The sequence below is a fragment of the Mesocricetus auratus genome, unplaced genomic scaffold, assembly GCF_017639785.1.
Source record: "Mesocricetus auratus isolate SY011 unplaced genomic scaffold, BCM_Maur_2.0 Super-Scaffold_100009, whole genome shotgun sequence".
In the NCBI taxonomy this organism is placed as follows: domain Eukaryota; kingdom Metazoa; phylum Chordata; class Mammalia; order Rodentia; family Cricetidae; genus Mesocricetus; species Mesocricetus auratus.
Genome location: NW_024429193.1, coordinates 31,273,355 through 31,294,466, shown reverse-complemented (window position 1 = coordinate 31,294,466; position 21,112 = coordinate 31,273,355). Strand labels below are relative to the sequence as shown.

Below are 21,112 nucleotides of genomic sequence, written 5' to 3'. Positions count from 1 at the left end.
TCTGTTATTTTTGAGACAGTGTCATGTGCCCCAGGCTGGCCTCAAACTCAAACTCACAAACTTGCTATGTGCAAGGATAACCCTGTACTTCAGCCTACTGTCTTCACCTCCCAAGTGCCTGGATTCCAGGTGTGCACCACCATAGATTGTTTAAGAGGTACTGGGGGTTGAGCCCAGGGTCCTGTGCATGCTAAGGAAGCTCTGTATTAACTGAGCTACATCCCTAGTCCCCGCATATGTGAAATTTTCTAGGAGAAGCTAGGTACACTCATCAGATCCACCCACAAACAAAAAAAATGCATGAAGTAGCGGTGACCTAATTAGTTCATTTAGTTATTTTCACAATGTATATGCATCTCAAATCATCACACTGCCCACCATAAATATGTACCATTGTATCAGTCTAAAAACTGAAACACATGTACAAAGAAGCCTCACAGCTTTAAATATTACCTAAAGCTGATTGAGTCTCAAATATACAGCTCTAGTTTCTACATTTAAAGTGTATTTAGTGTACCAGTTGGCAGTTGTGGGAACATTAAAAGACTGAACTTTTGACATAAGAGGTAAATCTTCAACCAAAATCCCAAAACACCATGAGTACATTGTCTAGACTTCTGCACTTTGCTTTACAGATAATAAAGTGATGCAGATCTGGAACCAGGCGGGCGGGCAGGCTCCTCTCAAGGAAAAAGCTTCTTTAACAAAATGGTGTCAGGAGTGGGATGATGAATTTCCACGCAGAATGACAAAAGCTTTAAAGGAATTTTAGAAACAGAAGAACAGAGAGAAGCACAGACTTTGGTAGCAGCATTTTTCTCAGGTGTGCTCTGTTTTGCTATCGACAAGCCGAGATTCACACGGCTCGCTTACCGGAGTCTTCCTGACTCGGCTTGAAACTACATCACTCTACACAACTCCGGACCAAGAAACTGAAACAGCACATCTTCTACAATCTGGCCAGAGCTTCAAGATAAGAGCTTCAATCAACACTAGAACCCCAGTCAGGAACTTCAATCAAGCATCTCCTGCCATACTGAGACTGTCTGATCTACTGAGATTTTGTTATACTAACATTTTCTTTTCACAGGTCCCCATGAGATTATCATCGTCCCATCTCAGCAGGAAGTAGTTTTGAGAATTCCACGCCCCCTTTCCCTACTATTGATATTATAAGATAGTTTACACCTGTTAGTGTTAGTTTTCAATTATTTTTAGAGATGGGATTGGAAGGAGGTGTTCATATTTGGGTGTTTCTTTCAGATAAGTTTAGGTAGATAGAATAGATGTTTGATACATTTTGTTCATGGACACAAGTTGTCCTTTTTAGACTAAAAGGGGAATTGTAGGAGGAAGTCTGATGCCGCAATTAAACATGTGACTTACTATAGGCGCATACAGATGAGGTAATAAAAGGGCGGTTTACCACACCGCTAACCACACCCACTTTAGGCAGGACTAAAGACGTATACGGCTGGACATAAAGACGTATAAGTACGTAGGCGGAACTACGTCACTAGCCATGCCCACTTTTGGGCATAGCTAGGGGGCGTTACGAGGGAAGGCTCCTCTCAAGGAAAAAGCTTCTTTAACAAAATGGTGTCAGGAGTGGGATGATGAATTTCCACGCAGAATGACAAAAGCTTTAAAGGAATTTTAGAAACAGAAGAACAGAGAGAAGCACAGACTTTGGTAGCAGCATTTTTCTCAGGTGTGCTCTGTTTTGCTATCGACAAGACGAGATTCACGCGGCTCGCTTACTGGAGTCTTCCTGACTCGGCATAAAAAGAAAAAAAAAAAGCAAGGTTGTTTTAAGAGACTCTGCTAACGATTGAAAGGTGTGTACGTACAGCTGGAAGTGACAGCTTTTGCTGGAGGTCAGCATGGACTGAGGCGGTAAGCTGGAATCATGCTTACGCCCGCCATCTTGACGGAAAAACCGGCAGTTTAAAACAGCCGCGGTTTTACAGATAAGACACGTGGCCAGAAAAACATATTTACAGTAAAGTCAGACTTGGATGAACAAAACCTCTAAAGGTTTACAGTGTGTTTAAAAATATATGTGAGATTGAGAGAGAAAATGAAATGACAAAGTGGTATATAAATACAAAAGCCGGCGTTGTGGTGGCGCACGCCGGTAAGATTTACTCCAGAGGCAGAGGCAGGCGGATTTCCAAAGAGAAATCCTGTCTCAAAGAAAAATAAATAAAAGTAAAATAAATAAAGTAATAATAGATAAATAAATAAGCCATGTAAAGATGGAAAATACACAGAGAGTCTGGATACTGTACGCAATTGTGTTTTTCAGTTTTTTGCTTGCTCAGGAAGGAACTGCTACTAAAGTACACTTGATTATAAATGCTGCTAAATTAATCCAACTTCTATCTTTTAAAAATGCCTTGACTTCAAAATTTAAGTATAAGGATATGTTACTTGGGAAAGGAGATTTTGCTTATGTTTCCACAGAAAATGAAAAGCTGAGGATTCCTTCCAGACTTCTGTGGTTTGACGAACCAAGACCCCCAGAAGCAGTGGACCAGGTGTTCCAACAATTGAAACAGCTAAGATGATGCAGTTTTACAGACCCTGAAAATACGGACTTACACAGGTTTCTGAGTTTTGTCATGATCCCCATGGTATGAACAGCGCCCCCTTCCAGCAGCAAGCAGTTTGGAATGAGCGACGTCCTAATTCCCATCTTGTTTATAAATCTTTGTTTTCATTTAAATGGGGTTGTTTATAATTGGTTAATGATCACAGCCAATCTCCTTTTAATGGTAAAAAGGGGAATTATGGTATGGGTATTGTTTTTCATTTATTGATACAAATTCAAGGTCAATTTTGTGATGCTTATATATCTCCTCTTGATTAAGTATTGTGCTTATACTGATCTTTTAAAACATAATGCATAATTGAATACAGACTATAGATAGTTACTTATAATAGAACATATAGTTAGGTAAGTTAGGTTTTCTAGATATACAGAAATACATTTGAGATAGATAAGCAGTCTTCAAACCTTTCAAAGACCTTCAGAAAATGGCATTTAAAATGGTTTAGGGTTTTTCTTGACAATGAGAAATGTCTGCTCCTGGCAGCACCAATTACGTCTGAGAGGAAGATGGGCATCGAAGAAACTTGGTATGGAGTTTGCTTTCAACATGGCAAGATTAGCCATTTGGGCAAGAAACTGCTCTTGCCTGTACTGCTTGACTGTTGTTGTATAATCTGGACATGCAGGGCTCACAGGAAAGTGACTGCTGAACTCAGTCTTACAGGGTTCCTGCTTCATGGAAGAGTCTAGGAGACATTCTGCAGGACAAAGAAGAATGACTGACAGACGGCCAATGCAGATGGACAGTTTGAAATTTCCTGCTTTGCTGAGAAATCTTCTGGACACATTGTGGCCTATGGGCTGAAGATGGATTCCCCAATGTTACAGAGGAACTTTGGGTGACTGTCCAGGCAGTAAGATGTCTCTGTCAATCCTAGTGTTTATATATTATCCTTCTGTGGTCTTTGATGGAGTTGAAGACAGATAGTTATAATTATAGTTTTCCTTAGTTATGATAAAAGATAAGCTACATATAGGACTTTGGACTCACAAGGATGGGATGGATGATATTTTCTTTAGATCTTGCTAAATGTTAATAGACAAAATGTTGTAACTGTGTTCTTACTTGATAACTGTTCTGTCATATACAATTTGACTATGTTAAAGTTAAGACCTTTCTTTTTGTTTAAACAGGAAAGAGGAGATGTTGGGGAAGTCCTGTGTATATGTTAATAAATTACTGCTGGCCAATAGGAATCTAGATAGGTGGGGCTAGGAGTCCAGGAGGATTCTGGGAAGGAGAAACACAGAGAGTCGAGATGTAACGCCATTGGGGTAGGAAGCCCGGAAACCTCTCCGGTAAGAAACATACTTAGATTAACAATTATGGGGTAATTGCTTAAAGCAGAGCTAGCCAGGAAGAAACAAGCAAGGCCAACAGCTTCATAATTAATATAGCCTCCTGTGTGTTTATTTGGGACTGATGAGGATCTGGAACCAGGCGGGCGGGAAGGCTCCTCTCAAGGAAAAAGCTTCTTTAACAATAAAGACTTGTTTCGGTGAGTGCAATGACTATTACAGATACTTTCACAAAGCAGAAGAGACCTTCCACAGATGCCAAGTAGCTACAAATGGCTATAATAGATTTGTGCTAAGAGCAATTAGATTGATTCAGTCACAACATGGCAATGCACAAGTCTTTCTTTAATGGGCTTGCTTTGCTTGTTTTCAGAACAAAATTAAATAAAGTGGCTCAGAAGACCTATAGTGAAGTAGCAAACAGGGACAGGCATGAAGGCCTCATATCCAGCTAACCCCATGCTTGATGGTTTGTTCCACTGTCGCATGGGCCCTGCCTCTTGTGCTGTGGAGATTTTATGCATGTTCCTTTCTCTATCAAAAACTTTTCCTTGGACTATCAGATGTGATTTCCACAGAGAAATACTTCCTGATGTTCCAACAATAAATTTATTTATTTGACTCTGTTACATATATTGCACACAACTGTGTATAGCTCATCAATTTATCTACCTCCCGAGAGGACTGGGAGCCGTTCCAGAAGTAGAGTGTTACCACAGAACCTGAAGCAGAGTAGGTGCCTCTCACATACATGCCCTACCTACATGGGGCATCAGTAAATGCATAACAAACGGATCTTCCTACTCGTGAGGGATACGATTAGAAATAATATACATTTTTTAAATGAAAGAACGTTAAGATGTTTGGTTACTGAAACAATGTTTTGAACAACTGCATTTCAACAATATATGGAGAACTAAGCTATAATTCAATGTGCATGTTCTTCTTTTCTTCTGTAGAACCTAAGATGTCATGGTCAAGATCGGAAACTACTTTAAAAGTTAAAATAAAGAATATGCTATGCAATGCACAAGGTTAATGAGATATAATTAAGTCAGACGATGAGTCATTTATCATGATATGGGAAAGCATAGAAAATTAAATATAAGTCAGACGATGAGTTATTCATCACGATATGGGAAAGCATTGAAAATTAAATATAAGCTTTTATCACGATGTTTTGTAAATAGTGGATAATATCTGGTTTTCCCCATGTGGGGGGGGGACTGTATGCTTAACTGACCTCACTTAGTCACACACACCCCAGCCAATCACTCCCTTTATTCACACGCTTCTCAAGCCATCACAGCACAGCCAATGATCTTGGCCATCATGTCACCTCCCTACACCCTCATCCTTTGGCTGTCATTAGGTCTCTTGCAGGCTACATTTGTTTTCATTTTTTTATGCCAATCATATTTGCCAATATAACTTTTGTAACTAGATAAACCTTTAAATGTGTAATTGTTTCTGTTTTTCTGTAAAGACAAAGGTAAGTACTCTAGGAAGTTTCAACAACAATCTGTCCTCCCCCCATATAACTCCTATCCAATTAGGTGTGGGCGAGACAATTATAAATGGTTTGAAAATCTATATATATGAAAAGGTTGAGGGTCTGTACATCATATGTTTCTTTAAGAAATCACACAGAATGCATAAATGTTACATGAAACTTTTTAAAAAGTTTGTTTATAATGTGTTATGAGTGTTTGCCTTCATGTACATATTCACATCACATACATGCCTGGGGCCTATGTAGGCAAAAAGCAGGTTCCATTATAACTGGGGCTATAGGCAGTTAGGAACTGCCAGGTGGGTAGTAAGTACTAACCATTAGGCCATCTCTTCAACCCCAGTAAGGTGTAACTACATGTTATAAAGCACATACACACATAGTGAATATTGATGGTGCTTGTGCAAAGATGAAAATTTAGGCATCTGATCGTGGAACTATATTCACAGAAAGAAATGATGGCCAGACAGTGTCAAATGAAATTATCTGTATTCATAGCATTTTCATGTTGATGATTCCTTTAACAGACATGGTATCAAACCAAATTAAGGACTCAGAATTTACATTTTCCATATGACTTAAAAAAAACTTCCAATGAGTAAAGTATAACATATCTGATATGATCTATGCATGGTAATTCTGGGTAATTTGTTAAGTAAATTATGTTCTTAGCAATCATTATTCACTATATAATACATTACATTAAAATTACACCAATAATAAAAATTAGCTGATGATAGCAGATTGATAGGTAGAAGAATGAGTCATTTTTCATAGTTTTTCCAATCTTAGGAAACTACAGCTATAGGCTGTTACTGTTGGGAATATTCTCCCAGCTCTCTGATGTCATTCTGGCAAACACAGAGACTTCACTCTAAGACAATGCTGAACTGTCTAGCCTCCCCTGCTGCACCTCTCAGTGTCAAGTTAGAAAAGCCAAGGTTAAAGAAACAAGCATGATTCCACAGTTCCTGGGCAATCTCGGCCGCACCAGCCTCTCCCTCACTATCCGCTGCCTCGATCTGCTCCTTCACAATACCTCCATTCATGCTTTGGGATAAAGAACTTGGGAAAGAAGTTTCTTTTCTTCAAGAGAACTCACACGACTGCGCAAGTAGCACACCCTATCAATGCAATGGATGGGAAATGAATCGTCACTTGTGTAGCTGTAATTCAATGGCTGCATTTAATGATAAACCTCATCATGTGACAATTATTCCCTTTGCCGCATTATAAAATGCCTTGCACTGCTTGCTATCACCATAGTACTGGCTTTTATTTGTTTGGCTTTTGCTTTGGTTGATCAGTAAACTTTAGAAAATAACATTGTATAGGACATACCCACTGAAATCAATAAAGTATATTTTTTGTGTGGTATTTTTTGTTGAAAACTAGAATTGTTCTTTCACAAATTTCTGGTTAAGCCACTTTTCAGCAAAACCAAGATTAACTACATTGGCATGACTAAGAAAGTGGGTTCAACAAAGCAACGTCCGGAGGCATCACCATCCCTGACTTCAAGCTCTATTACAGAGCTATAGTCCTGAAAACAGCTTGGTGTTGGCACAAAAATAGACAGGTAGACCAATGAATCGAATTGAAAACCCTGATATTAACCTATACATGTACAAACACCTAATCTTTGACAAAGAAGCTAAAATTACACAATGGAAGAAAAAACATCTTCAACAAATGGTGCTGGCATAGCTGGATGCTGGCATGTAGAAGACTACAGATAGATGCATGTCTATCACCATGCACAAAACTTAAGTCCAAGTGGATCAAAGAACTCAACATAAATCCAGCCACACTGAACCTCTTAGAAGAGAAAGTGGGTTGTACTCTTGAATGAATTGGTACAGGAGACTGCTTCCTGAACATAATACTAGTAGCACAGACAGTGAGATCGACAATTAATAAATGGGACCTCCTGAAACTGAGAAGCTTCTGTAAGGCAAAGGATACAGTCAATAAGACAAAAAGGCAGCCCACAGACTGGGAAAAGACATTCACTAACCCCACATCTGACAGAGGGCTGATCTCCAAAATTTACAAAGAACTCAAGAAGCAAGTCTCCAAAACACCAAAGGATACAATTAAACAGTGGGCTACAGAACTAAATAGAAAATTCTCAATAGAGGAGTCTAAAATGGCTAAGAGACACTTGAAAAAGTGTTCAACATCCTTTGCCATCAGGGAAATGTAAATCCAAACAACTCTGGATATCATCTTTCTCCTGTCAGAATGGCTAAAATCAAAAACACCAATGACAGTTTATGCTGGAGAGGAGGTGGAGAAAGGGGAACACTTCTCCACTGCTGGTGGGAGTGCCAACTTTTACAGCCACTTTGGAAATCAGTATGGAGATTCCTCAGGAAAATGGGATTCAGCCTACCACAAGACCCAGCAATTCCACTCTTAGGCATATACACAATAGATGCACATTCATACAACAAGGACGTCTATTCTACTATGTTCATAGCAGCATTATTTGTAATAGCCAGATCCAGGAAGCAACCTAGATGCCCCTCAACTGAAGAGTGGATAGAGAAAATGTGGTACACTTATACAATGGAGTGCTACTCAGTGTAAAAAAAAATGGAATCTTGAAATTTGTAGGCAAATGGATGGCATTAGAAGAAACCATCCTGAGTGAGGTAACCCAGTCACAAAAAGACAAACACAGTATGTACTCACTTATACATGGATTTTAGACATGGATCATGAGAGTGCCAGCCTACAGTCCCACTGCCAAACCTTCATTCAGTGACTGATGGAAGCAGAGGCAGATACCCACAGCTAAACACTGAACTGAACTCCTAGAACCCAGTGACAGAGAGGGAGGAGTGATGAGCAAAGGGGTCAAGACCGTGCTGGTGAAACCCACAGAGACAGCTGACCTGACAAGGGGGGAGCTCTTGGACCCCAGACTGATGGCTGAGTAGCCAGCATTGGACTGATCCAGACCCCCTGAATGTGGTGTCAGTGAGGAGGCCTCAGTAATCTCTGGGGTCTTGGGTAGTAGATCAATATTTACCATGGTGTATGAATGAACTTTGGGAGCCGTTTCCACATAGAGGGATGTTCTCTCAGCCTGGACACATGGGGGAGGGCCTAGGCCCTGCCCTGGATGAAATGACAGACTCTGGAGATCCCCCATGGAGGGCCTCACCCTCCCTGGGGAATGGTATGGGGATGGGGTGGGGGCTGGGGGGGCTGGTGGAGAGGCAAGGGAGGAGGAGAGGCAGAGGGAGATGGGATTGACATGTGAAGCTAACTTGTTTCTAATTTAAATAAAATAGTTATATTTTAAACAAAGAAAATGGACTTTGCCATCTAGCAGTTTAAACTGAATTCCAGATGTGTCCTCCAAAGCTACCACTTTGTTAATTATTTGAGATACCACAAATAGCACCCTATGGAGAAAAGAAAACATAGGGGAAGGAATGACTGAACATCACTTCCCAAAGAGAAGCACACTGCATGAAAACTTCCACACCGGAAGAGAATGCAGCCATTCTTTTTAGTCCCAAATTCCATGTCTCAAAACAAACTCACAACTCTATCAGGAGCCAATTAGGAGAACCAGAAAATAAAGATAAAGCAAAATCAAAACATGTAGCCATTGAGATAGAGAGATGGTCCAGTGGTTAAGAACACTGGCTGCTCTTCTAGAGTATCTGGGTCCAATTCCCAGCACCCACATAATGACCAACAGCTGTCTGTAACTCTAGCTCCAGGGGGTCTGAAACCCTCTGTGAGCATCTGGCATAGATAAATGCAAGCAAAATATAAACAAAACAACAACAACCCATGACACCACTAAACTACCCCTGTGTATAAAGGGAATTGTGGAGGGTAGTGGTTAATTTACTGTGAATGACACACTCTAGCCGAAATGTGACATTCCATGTGTTATTTTTGGTTTATCAGATTTTTCACCTAGAAATTTGAATTCTAAATATGGTCATTTTTTTCAAATAATGTTCTGCTTTAAAATGAACATAAATAACCATATAGTAATAAAATACAATGAAATATAAATAATTTAAAAACAAAGATTGATAAAATGTTCTAAAACAGTTGCCTTGTAAATTAGAGCTGTCAGGGATAAGATCTTCCATACCCTCCCTGTATATCTGGTTTCTGACAAGTTTCTCCCAGCTTACTTAGAGGTGGTAAATAGGATATATTTATTTTAAAAAAGCAGCGTGTGTGTGTGTGCCTGTGTGTGTGTGCCTGTGTGTGTGTGTCCGTGTGTGTGCATGTGTGTGCCTGTGTGCCTGTGTATGTGTGTGTGCCTGTGTGTGTGTGCCTGTGTGTGTGTGCCTGTATGTGTGTGTGCCTGTGTGTGTGTATGTGTGTGCCTGTGTGTGTGTGCCTGTGTGCCTCTGTGTGTGTGCCTGTGTGCCTCTGTGTATGTGTGTGTGTGTGCCTCTGTGTGTGTATATGCGTGTGCCTGTGTGTGTGTGTATGTGTGTGCGCGTGTATGTGTGTGTGTGTGTGTTTCACCTGTGTGAATGGACAATACACATGGCTAGCCGTAAGTTCGTGAAGGTTGAAGCACAGCCTAGGGTTGTCACTCTCCACCTTGTTTTGAGATAGGATATCATTTTTGCTGCTGTGAAGTCCATGCTAGCTGGCCCTCCAGCTTCTGGGAATTCTCTTGCCTGTACCTCCCACCTTACCACAGGAGGACCACAATTACAAATGTGCATTATCACCATCCCGTGGTTTCAGGTGTCCAAACTTAGGACCCCACACTTGCCTTGCAAATGTGTCAGCCACTGAACCATTTCCCAGCCTAGTAATTAGAATGTCCAGAAATAAATTAAGAAGTGTTAGTTGCCTCTATTTTTAAAATACAGATCTGTGTGTTTACAATCATTTGCTCGAATTTGTATTTATACACTGGAAATCTTAGAAATGAGATGTGTAAGTTTTGTAATGCTACTGATGTACAAAAAAAAAGAATGTGATTTCTTCTGGGTCATAACTCTCTTTGGACCACTGATGCTCTTTAGCGTGTAGCACAGAGGCCCCACATGTCTTTCCTTCAGTAAAGAATTGTTACTTAACAAAATGAACTGGAGGAAGTAGGGCCCGGAGAAGAAAGGATCCACAAGCATGCCATCTAGTGGCAATTCAGTAAAAATACAGATCCATGATTCCCAGTGTGGAAAAAGTATTAAAGTCAACAAAACCCAAGATTGACAACACACATGCTCACAGTCAATCTTGTCACTAAAGTCTTCATTTCTTTGTGATGTACGTGCTATCCTGAGGTGACATAGCTGTGTAGGCCTTCATATGAAGACTTTCCTGCTACACACACACAAAAAAAGAAAAACTACTTTTTAAAGTAATGAAGATTCAGCCATACAGGAAGATTTTACATAGTCTAGCCACAAGGAAATGAAGGTTTGATGGGATGGATACATTTATCTTCCTTTGAGTAACACATAATGGAATCACATACCGTCATATCACAAGACATTGCAGACACATGGGCACTTTTCGTGAATTGATTCAAAATGATGAAATAGAATATAATTTTACTTTTTTTTAAAAAAAGGCCATGACCTTATATAATGACCTGTAAATAGGGTGCTAAACATTGACAAGACCTCTTCTCATATATAAATTATCAAATCCATACTTTATATCTTTAAATCTACCGTGCGTACTGGCTAAAGGAGATGGTTCTGCTTGAAAACTGAGCGGTGCAGCTGGCTCCCATGGAAAAGTGCAGTCGATATTGTGCGGCTCATTAATTATTCATACTCCACTCTATTTAAAACTGCACATCACATCAACTGCATCCCCTCTACCTCAATGGCTGTCAACAGGGACTTTCCATTAGCCCAGGAAACAAAATTCCTTCCCTTTCCCTTTCCTTCCCCTCTATTGAAAGAATCAAGTGTTCCCAAACACTGCATCTAACAGCAGTTCTAGCTTGGGAGAATTCACCAGAACCTACCTTACTCCGAGTACTTTATTTGTTGGTTTGTGGTTTATTGTTTCCATAGAATATCTCAGGTTTTGTTGTTTCTCTACTTTACAAAGATAAATATAAAAAGGCCACTGTTCAGAGAACTCGTGCTTAAATTAAAGTTTAAAATCTCCTCCCTGCAGCCTCTGCAGAGATTACAATGCCTCTGTCAGGGTTTGCTCTTGGGACCTCCTCTGGCAAAGACCAACAACTGTCACTGGTCTCTCCTCAAGAATCAGTAGGCATTTCAAAGCAGTGGGAATAAAGGATTTTAGGCATACACTGAACCCCTGCAATTTTCTTTTTATTCTAAAAAAATCATCAGACATAAGAAGGGAAAGAAGAAATTTCAGGATGCTTTCTTGTCTGTAGAAGTCCGTTTGACCTAGCCAGGGGCTCTTTTGACAAGCTGCCTGACCTCTAGGCCAAGTTCAGGTTGGCTGCAGAATGTGGTACCTTTCTGGCAGCAGTAGGTGTCACACAAAACTAGAGAAAAGAGTCAGGGGAGCCAGAAAAGACACTCACAGGGTAAAGGTACTTTTCTATAGCTATAAGGCTGCATTCATATATTTTATTTGGAATTATATTGAGTTAAAGACAGAAACCCTGTATCCATTGGTAAACACATTCATAGCTGCATATTCCTGAGTCTATTCTACAAGGCATTCAGGAAAAGAACTTCACGGAAGCTGCAAACACTAAGCGAAAAGTATGTGGCCGGAAAACAAGATGAGAGCAGGGCAGTAATCAGTACTCACCGTGGTGGTGGTGGTGACCTCCTCAGTCACAACCTTCAGGGTGTCAACCACAGAGATGTAGCCCAGCCGCTTAGCAATCGCCAGGGCTGTGTTACCATTCTGAAGAGAGAGAAAGAGGGAAAGAGTGAGAAATGCTAGGGAGGACTCCTTGTGAGCCAATGAGCTCACCCGGGGCTCGGCATGAGCCAGCACTTCCTTCCAAAACAAGGCACAGCTCGGGAAAATCACTAGTTTTTACCATTACATCTAAATCTGTCTTTGTAACTTCTTTAGACTATAGCCCAGGTCACCATGGTAACACAACAAGCTTGCATCTGCCTGCTCTTTTGAATAAGAAGCACTTGATGCTTTAACCCTGAGGTTGTCAAGCAGCTCCAAATGCTGCTCCGGCCTTCTAAAGCCACCTCTGGAACTCACTGAGGATGATGTCTGCCAAAACTACTAGGGAGAATCTGCTACACTTACTGCCTACCAAGGGTCAGGCCATCTGCTGCAGGTAAGATGTTACCATAGGGACCTAGTGACAGATTTAGCTTCTGCTCTGCAGGAGCTCCAGTACTGCAAGAACTACACAAGCCAGCAATTCCAGCCGCCTCCAGCCAGGCCACTGGGGACCCCGTTTGTTTAATTACACCGCTTAGTTTACATTTCAATGGCTCCACGTCCCAGCGAGGCAGTTCTAAGCCAGCACTCAGAAACTGGGCTCCCTTAAGAAGATAGGGAGGGAGGGGTGCTTATGTGCTCACATCTGAGAGCCAGCTGTAAGCAAAGCCCTTCCAGCAGCCCAAGTGGAGGGCCCCACTCCCTAGAGACCCAACTGACTTCCTTCCCGGCAAGCACTCCCCAGAAATCACAGACTTCTAGAAAGCTTTTTCCAGAAATCTGGGGCTTTCCACTGTCTGGGAGTTTGGTTAAGGAGGATGTATCACACTTGATCTCAGACAACAAACAGGACAGCAGGGAAGGACAGGGAAAGGCCACAGGCCTCCTTACCGCAGTGGTGGCATTTGGCTTGGCCCCGTGCTGGAGCAGGACATTAATGATGTGTGTGTGGCCCTGTTGGGCAGCTTGGTGCAGAGGTGTGTAGCCATTCTGTGGATCATGACAGCAGCGATTTGCGGAGGGAGGAGAAAATTAGGTTAGCCTTCAGTTTTAGTTCACTTGTCTTAGCTACAGCAAATCCATCAAGCACCTCATTGTTTATTTGGAGCACGATTTTCCCAGCAACCCATTTCTCAGCAACAAACACTCCCTCACACCTTATGGTGGTCTAAACAAGAAGAGACTGGATTATGAAACAATACGATAAACAGACTCAATTTATAACTGTTATTATATTTTAACCAATTGACATTTAAAGTGCTTAAACAGAGAGAAGATTAAAAATGGGAAAGAAAGATAGAGCTGTGATATATTTCCTTAGGAAAGATGAAGAGCAAATTGGTGTTTAACTGAAGGCAGCCAAGGGTCACGGGTCGCTACTAGTCATGGCCATCTTTAACAACCCTTGAAGTTAGCTTTAGAAGATCTATGACAATGAAAGAGAATTTAATCTCCTATTTAACTCAGGAGATGGCCTTGGTTCAAGAAGATTGCATGTATAAACTTTAGAATAGAAAACTTCATTAGAAGCCCAATGCCCTGCCCCAATAAAATATGTCTTTAAAAACTAGAATTTTGGCAGTGTGATGAAAACTATGATGGAGATGAATGCCCTTGACTTGCAAGAAATTGTGTTAGGATTAGTTTGAGGCCAGTCTTGTGCAGAACTGTACTAGGCAGGGGTGGCACTAATTAGCTGTTTATTCGTACTAACTCAAGACTTTTCCTGGAATCCTTGATATTGGAACGGGAGTCATTCCCCGGGCATTCATTTTGTGCCAGATACTGAACCTTAGAGTGTTGTCTCTTTTAATCTTCATCGTCACTCTGAAATGGCTCCCAGTGCTTTGTATCAAAAAGGTATTTTGTGATTAATACTTGACTAAATGAATAGTGAACAAATGATTCATAAATAATTATGTTTCTCCCCATTTCAGAAATGATGAAACTGAAAATAACAGGGTTAACCAATTTCTCCACAATCACTCTAGGTTTAGTTTCTATGCAGAAGATCATGGAAACCAGTGGCTACTTTACAATTGTCTGCAAAAAAAAAATTATCAGTATCAGAGCCTATTGAATCTAGCTGTAGCTTCTAGGTGGTGTATATGTATATACATCATGTTGAAAAGAATATGCACACATGTGTACATTTCATGCAGTGTCAGAGTGGCCAACATGCATATTTGGTTATTTTGATAAAAATATCTGATTATATTCACGAGTGTCAGAAGACACCCTTCTATACAGTCACAAAAGCCTTTCTGTGTTGGGGAATGCCATCACGTATGAATGTCTTTCTGTTCAGGTGTCCCTGACTCTGTCATGTTAGGATTCTGACCACTGCCATAGATTCCCTACAATAAAATAAGCCCAATTCCCTAAAAATGCAGTCCATTTGAAAAGACTCTTAGAACCCTGCAGTTATTATAAGACCCTGCTCTCAAATCAGGCAATCCATGGACATTTAAGAAGGAGAAAGTAAATGATAATTATTTTCCTAAAAATTCTTCCTTTCCATTTTATTTATAATATTAAGCCAAATGAATTTATCTTGCTTCTTCATTATCACTCAAACATTCACTAGTCATATGCCATGTGCTTAATACTTTAGTATATAAATAATATTCCATATACTAAACTAATATATGTTAATATAGATTAAAAGATAGATTACCTACATAAATCATACTAATTTAGTCATGGTTAATTAGCAGTCTGGCCCCACTATAGAATATATTGTATGGAATTCTCATTGACTGACTCCTATTGTCTAGAAAATCACCCGGGTATGATAACCTTTACCTGAACTTGTGATGAGTGCGAATAGTCGCCAGAAGATTGAGCGGGTCTATTACTTTACATTGACATTGGCTTGATGTTTCTGTGACTTACCAGTCTGCTGGTACACCAGCCTCACATCTACCCCTTCTACTATGGATGAGCAAGACTCCAAATCCTCATACTTCCATTTTTCTTATTGTATAACACAGGTGGCTGAAGGTGTGTGCTTCAAGAGGGACCAAATATGTTTTCCAAGAAGATGTGTGTAGTTCATGAGAATTACATGAAAATCTAGCAAGCTGTGTCATTTCCTCACAGACAATCTTTGTATCTATCAGTGTGTCTAATCAAAGAAATTTCTATTCTGTACTAGAGTTTAAACCCTTTTCACAAGTTGATTCCCTATAAGTCCAGTTTGTTTCAATCTAATACAACAGGGTTTCATTATAATTCTAAGCAAATAATGATTTCATTTTTTAAAGTTCACATTTCTTAATTTTTTATGTCAAGTTTCATAAGCAGTTAAGGCGTAGAGGCAGGACACATGTTTGCATTCTAAAAGCAGTTAAACAATTCTTTAGTAACCATGGTTACACATAAACATCAGGACACAAATATAATTCCTTCTGCAAAGGTATCGTTCCCTGCGGAAAAATTCTGAAGAACTTATTAACAGATTGCCTATTAAGACATGCATCTGCCCGCTGCGCTGAAATATATGGCCCCAAAGGTCACAGTAAAATTATATAGTTCTCCTAAAAGAAACCGCTGAAATGTTAAAATGAGATTCTGTTTTTCTCTTAACAAAATGTACAGATCTAATTTCACAGAGGCACAGACAACACAAAACAGTGATGGGCATCTAAGTGTTAGGACCTTCTCAGTGGGCAAACACTCACTGACACCACACAAACCTTGTCGTACTGCCGGTGTCTCTGCTTGGTGTGTTTGTACGTTTCAGTCGATCTGACTGTGTATGAGCTGGCTCAACAAAAACAGTGCTAGGAACTAAAGGCTGAGGAGGCATAGGGAAACTCTTCAATAAGCACCAGATGAAAGCTTCTCAGAACTGTGTAGGTCAGAAACTACACAACAGCCACCACAGGGCAAGCTTGGAAGTTTGCATCTTAAGTGCTATAGAACTATTTACAGATTACAAAATAAGTTTGTTTCAGATTAGTTAGTCTATGAACATGCTTTTGCACAAAAAGTGACATTGTTTCTGCTTCTCGGAAGACAGCAAAAGAAATGCTGATTTACAAAACATCTCGTATTTATTTCTAATCAGTGTCATCTTGAAATGATGGCTCTGAAACCCTTGAATGTGCTTGTGCTGATGCCCCTGAGCCATGGCAGGTCTTCCTGATGCATGAACTCAAATACACCGAGCCCACAATTCTCTGTAGCAGTGAAGAACAGCAGATATACCATGTTTTTCTCTTGAACTTGGACCAATATGTGTGCTCTGAGATGAGGTGTGATATTCTGACCTGCTTTGTCCAATAGGACCTTTGACCTGCATTGTGCAGAACTGATAGGGATGCACCATCTCTGAGTTATCCCTGAGAACCCACAACTTGGACATTTCACACTTTTGTCAATAAGCATTACCACACGAACTTCCCAAAGAGACAGCTTATTTAAAAAATGATATGTGCCGGGTGGTGGTGGCGCACGCCTTTAATCCCAGCACTTGGGAGGCAGAGGCAGGCAGATCTCTGTGAGTTCGAGGCCAGGCTGGACCGACAGCCTCCAAAATAATACAGAAAAACCCTGTCTCGTAAAACCAAAAAAAAAAAAAGTGATATGTGCAGTGTGGGCTGTGCAAGTCTGTTTTTCCACAGGAGGAGATGTGGAGCTAGGTGACAGGGTCAAGGACCTGAAACACTAGACGAAGTCTGTCTGGGCTTTGGATGAATTATGAAGATCAACTGTTTCCTGCAGCAAATTGCTAAGCCAAATCCATTTCAACTTTGTAACACATTCTGAAGCTGACTTCCATGGCTATCAAAGGTTATCAGAGAGGAAAGCCCTAAACAGTCAGAAAACTACACTGCTTCTTCAAAATTAGTTCAGAAGAACTAGAAAACAAAATTAAATTTAACCCAAAAGCAACTTGAAGCTACAGTAGTGTCCTGACTGTACCCTTGGCAGGATGAGTTTGATTGTCAAGAAGGAAAATGAGTACATATTTTTACCTTGGTTTTTGCATTGACATTTGCTCCCTGTTTCAGAAGAAAGTTGACCATTTTCACATTTCCATAGTGACAGGCCACGATTAAAGGAGTGTAACCAAGCTGTAATGACAAATACCAAAGTACAAGTATTATACTGCTAGTAGTTAATCAACAAAGGTAAGGTTTCAATTATTGCACATGGTATCTTTTGGGTGCAAATATAGGACAAGCAGTCCCTAAGGACACAGAACTTTACATCAGCAAGGAAGAAAAGACACACAGGTGACTTAACTTAGCTAAAAGAACTGAAAAGTGCAAAATGATAGGTATGTCAATGGAAGGGAGAAGATTCTAGTAGAAGAAGCAGGTGAAGATGAGCGAAAGGTGGGAGGAAGAATGGAAGGATGGGAAGATGAGCAATAAAGAGATGTCGTCTGGCCATGACATAACCATGACACTCATAAACTCACTGAGGCTGCTGTAGTTGAACAAAACTTGCATAATTGCAAAATTGACCCCATCAATATTTTATCTGAATGAGAGAGGGAGCCCATGAGGCCCCATCCCTCCCAGAGTGGTTGTTAGCAATTAACACTTGCTTGGGGAGCAGTGTCTCTGTCTTCAGTAGTGTAGCTATAGATAAACTGCCCTAACTCCATGACTTCCTACCTATGTTCAGGTAAGTAAGTCTAATTAAACCCATTTGCCCCTACACAAAAACAAGGCAGGCGAGCTGGAGGGGGCAGGGCATGTTAAGAAGGTGGGAGAGGGAAGGGATGAGCAGGGGAATGAAAAAGCAAAAAATTACTACAACTCATTATATAAGTAATAAGTGACACTAAAACAATAGCAAAAAGAATGGGTAAGAAAACAATAGCACAGAGAGAACCAATCCCCCTCAAGACCAAGGGCGTATAGCTGAACAAGGATAGAGCCAAAACAGCGAGGCAGATGTAGGAGTTAAAGCGGAAGTAAGAGGGTGGGCAGCAAACTGCAGAACTGGAATCTTAGGCTGAGTCCTGAAGCCACTTTCTCAACTTCAATCTGACTCTAGCAGACACAGGGAAACATGCGGTTTATACTTTAGAATGAACTTTTAAGAAGAGGGACCTCGGGCATGAGCTGACCTGAATGAGGCCAACCAAGAGTCAGCCAAACCAGAACTGGTGACAACACTGCCAAGAGATCTGCTGTACCTTTGTGGAGGCATCCTGGTCAGCCCCGTGTTTGGTGAGAATGTCAGCAACGTTCACTTTATCTTCTTGGGCTGCAAGGTGTAAGGATGTGAGCCCACTCTGTAGCAAGAATGGAAGCAAGGGAACACATCAGAGAGGGAAACACACTGTCTATAGGATCGTGTCTTGAAGGGTTGGAAAGCATATGGCCTCTCTCCAGACATCCCATCTTCTCAGGTTTTAGACAAATCCTCAAGATTAAACATGAGTTTTCAACCAAGACATATTCTCTGCAGAAAATTATGTTTTCTGTATCTGGTATTTATGATTTCAGTCTTTAAAACAGTTTTGCTAATAAGCTTCCAAATAATATTCATTTCAAGCCTACCTACACTTCCTCATGAGTCTACTTATTTACTTCAATTAATGGACTAAACAAATATTGCTGCAACTGTATAACCTTGGCAATAATCAATATTTTCATCAATAACGTATCATATTAATGTTTAAAATATATGGAGTTACTGGAAGTAAGCTCAGAATATTTTTTCTAGCACTCAATTTACTTTGGGGGGTAGGGGTTGTCTTCCAGATGGTAAATTTTATAAAGTAACCCTGTGGTTGAGTGGGGTTAGCTCACAGGCCCCAGGAGTGAATCTATTATTATTATTTTGCTGAATGGACACAATATCAAATATCTACCTATATTATAAATGTCACTTTCTGACCTCAGCAGAGAAGTTTCTTCATGAAATAGGGGTTAACATAGAAAGTCATAACTGATTAAAGTACAGAGATTAATTATCTGTGGATTGCTCAGCTGCAAGCAGGACATTGATATTATCCCCATCTCCAAGACTGGGGACCATCATGGAAGAAAGGACAAAAAGACAGTTAAGAGTCAGAGGCTGGACAGGAGCAGAGCAAAAAAATGTCCTCTGGAGATGACAGGTCTGTTGCCCTCGTGAACTCACAGCAGCTGTGGTTGGCAGCACAAGACCTACACAAGATGTAGCTAGCCAATATTCTAGCATGGAATGAGAAGAGGGCCTCTTGAGCCCCTAACTTGGTAGATATGGACAGTTTATAGCTTCTGGGGATAATTGAGTTGGTTTTCTTTTCTGTGTATGCCCACTGGTTGGTCAACTGCCACCAATGGATGGTGCCAAACCCACGAATCTCTGGGTAACATGAGTCATTTTTTAAGAAGACAAGAAATTAAGAGGGGTTGGAAGATGGAGAAATAATAGGGGAAGAATGATGGGTGAATATGACCAAAATAAATTGCATGACATTCTCAAAGAATGAATAAAATATTATATATAAAAAGATTTTAATCTGCTCAAGATGGCACTTAATGTTTAAAAATAAGTTTAAAAACAATTCTGATTGTTTTCAAATGATTGCGTTTTTAGGCAGACAGTAAATAGATGTATGCCCCCTCCTTTATAAACTAATATTAAACAATATATTTTGTATCTCAGTGTCAGGATTTCCCCACCTAGGCAAATGATTGCCTAAAAAGTGTGCTTTAAATGTGGGACAAGCCTTCTCTACTGTCTGGAGATATTAGTTTTCACTGTTACATTTTATGTTCATTCTTTTAAAATGCAAGCATGGAAAGACTATTCCAGCTCCACATTGTGGTTTAGACATATCTCCCAAAATTTCAAGGAAACACTGAATCTCCAAATGCTACTTGAAGTTGGGATCACTGGGTAGACTTAGAATGCTGGGAGCCCATGAGGGTGAAGCACCCATCTTTCATTTGTGACGCTCTCCACGGTATCCTTATGTACCCAGAAAACCCTCACCAGATGCCAAAATGTGCTCGCATCATCCTGTTGGACTTCTCAGCCTCTGGAATCATAAGTCAATTGAAACTCTTATTCTTTATAAAGTTCCCAATCTGAAGTAATTTGTCATAGCAAGAGACTAAAACATTGCACTGTAAGAAAGGATCTGGGAGGACTTTCAACACAAAGATGAAAATGCAATGGGACACTTCTGAGTGACAAAGACAGGGACCAGAGCTTTAGGTATGCTTGAGACAATCTACCTGATCACATTTCTTCTAAAGAGTGCATGTAATATACTCCAGCTAATGTTAGTAGGCAAATTGATATTCTAAACGTACAGGTTAATCTAATAGTCACACATTGGAAGCATAGTATTTTTGGAAAATCCTAAGAAGCTTAGCTTTTATCTTGACCAATTACATGGTACAAACAAAAAGCACCAAGAGATTCAAATGGTCAGTTAATATGAACAGACTATAAATTTTGGTTTCTGAGCGGTGGCTCCAGGTTGATAAATAAGTAAACCTGTAGTAGGCATATACTTTTATGTTTGAATGATCTTACCCTTATAGTCTTGACTATCATATTATAATTAACATGGTCATCTACAGAGGCTATTTACTAGGAGGGGAGCTTAAATTACTATGTAGCTTTCTCTAAAAGGGATTTCTAACTAGAGTCACTACCTAAGGCAGGCTGAAGGTGGCTTAAAAATCAGTAATCAGTAAGTCCTCCAACCACAATGCAGAGGTAACTCTGTTGCTTGCCTTGTGTAGTGGATCCTGACCTGCTAGCTCATATACACCTGTTGAAGCCCAGCCTCTGTTGGAACCACCCTCTTGTCTGTCTCTGTCCCTGGCTCCCAAGCCACTTTCTTACTGCAATTTGCAATTACAATC

The 21,112-nt window shown here is 40.4% G+C and overlaps 1 protein-coding gene across 50 annotated transcripts in view; it reads right to left on the bottom strand.

The window, feature by feature from the left end:
- Ank2 (ankyrin 2) overlaps positions 1 to 21,112 on the bottom strand; it is a 557,097-nt gene that overhangs the window by 66,754 nt on the left and 469,231 nt on the right. For 49 of the 50 annotated variants that reach the window (XM_040751830.1, XM_040751836.1, XM_040751829.1 and 46 more), the window contains 4 exons: positions 18,436 to 18,534; positions 17,261 to 17,359; positions 13,170 to 13,268; positions 12,177 to 12,275 (listed from right to left, as the gene is read on the bottom strand). In XM_040751830.1, coding sequence (XP_040607764.1) covers positions 12,177 to 12,275; positions 13,170 to 13,268; positions 17,261 to 17,359; positions 18,436 to 18,534 — 396 coding nt within the window. The remainder of the gene's footprint in view (positions 1 to 12,176; positions 12,276 to 13,169; positions 13,269 to 17,260; positions 17,360 to 18,435; positions 18,535 to 21,112) is intronic. The other variant, XM_040751835.1, reaches the window with a different exon arrangement.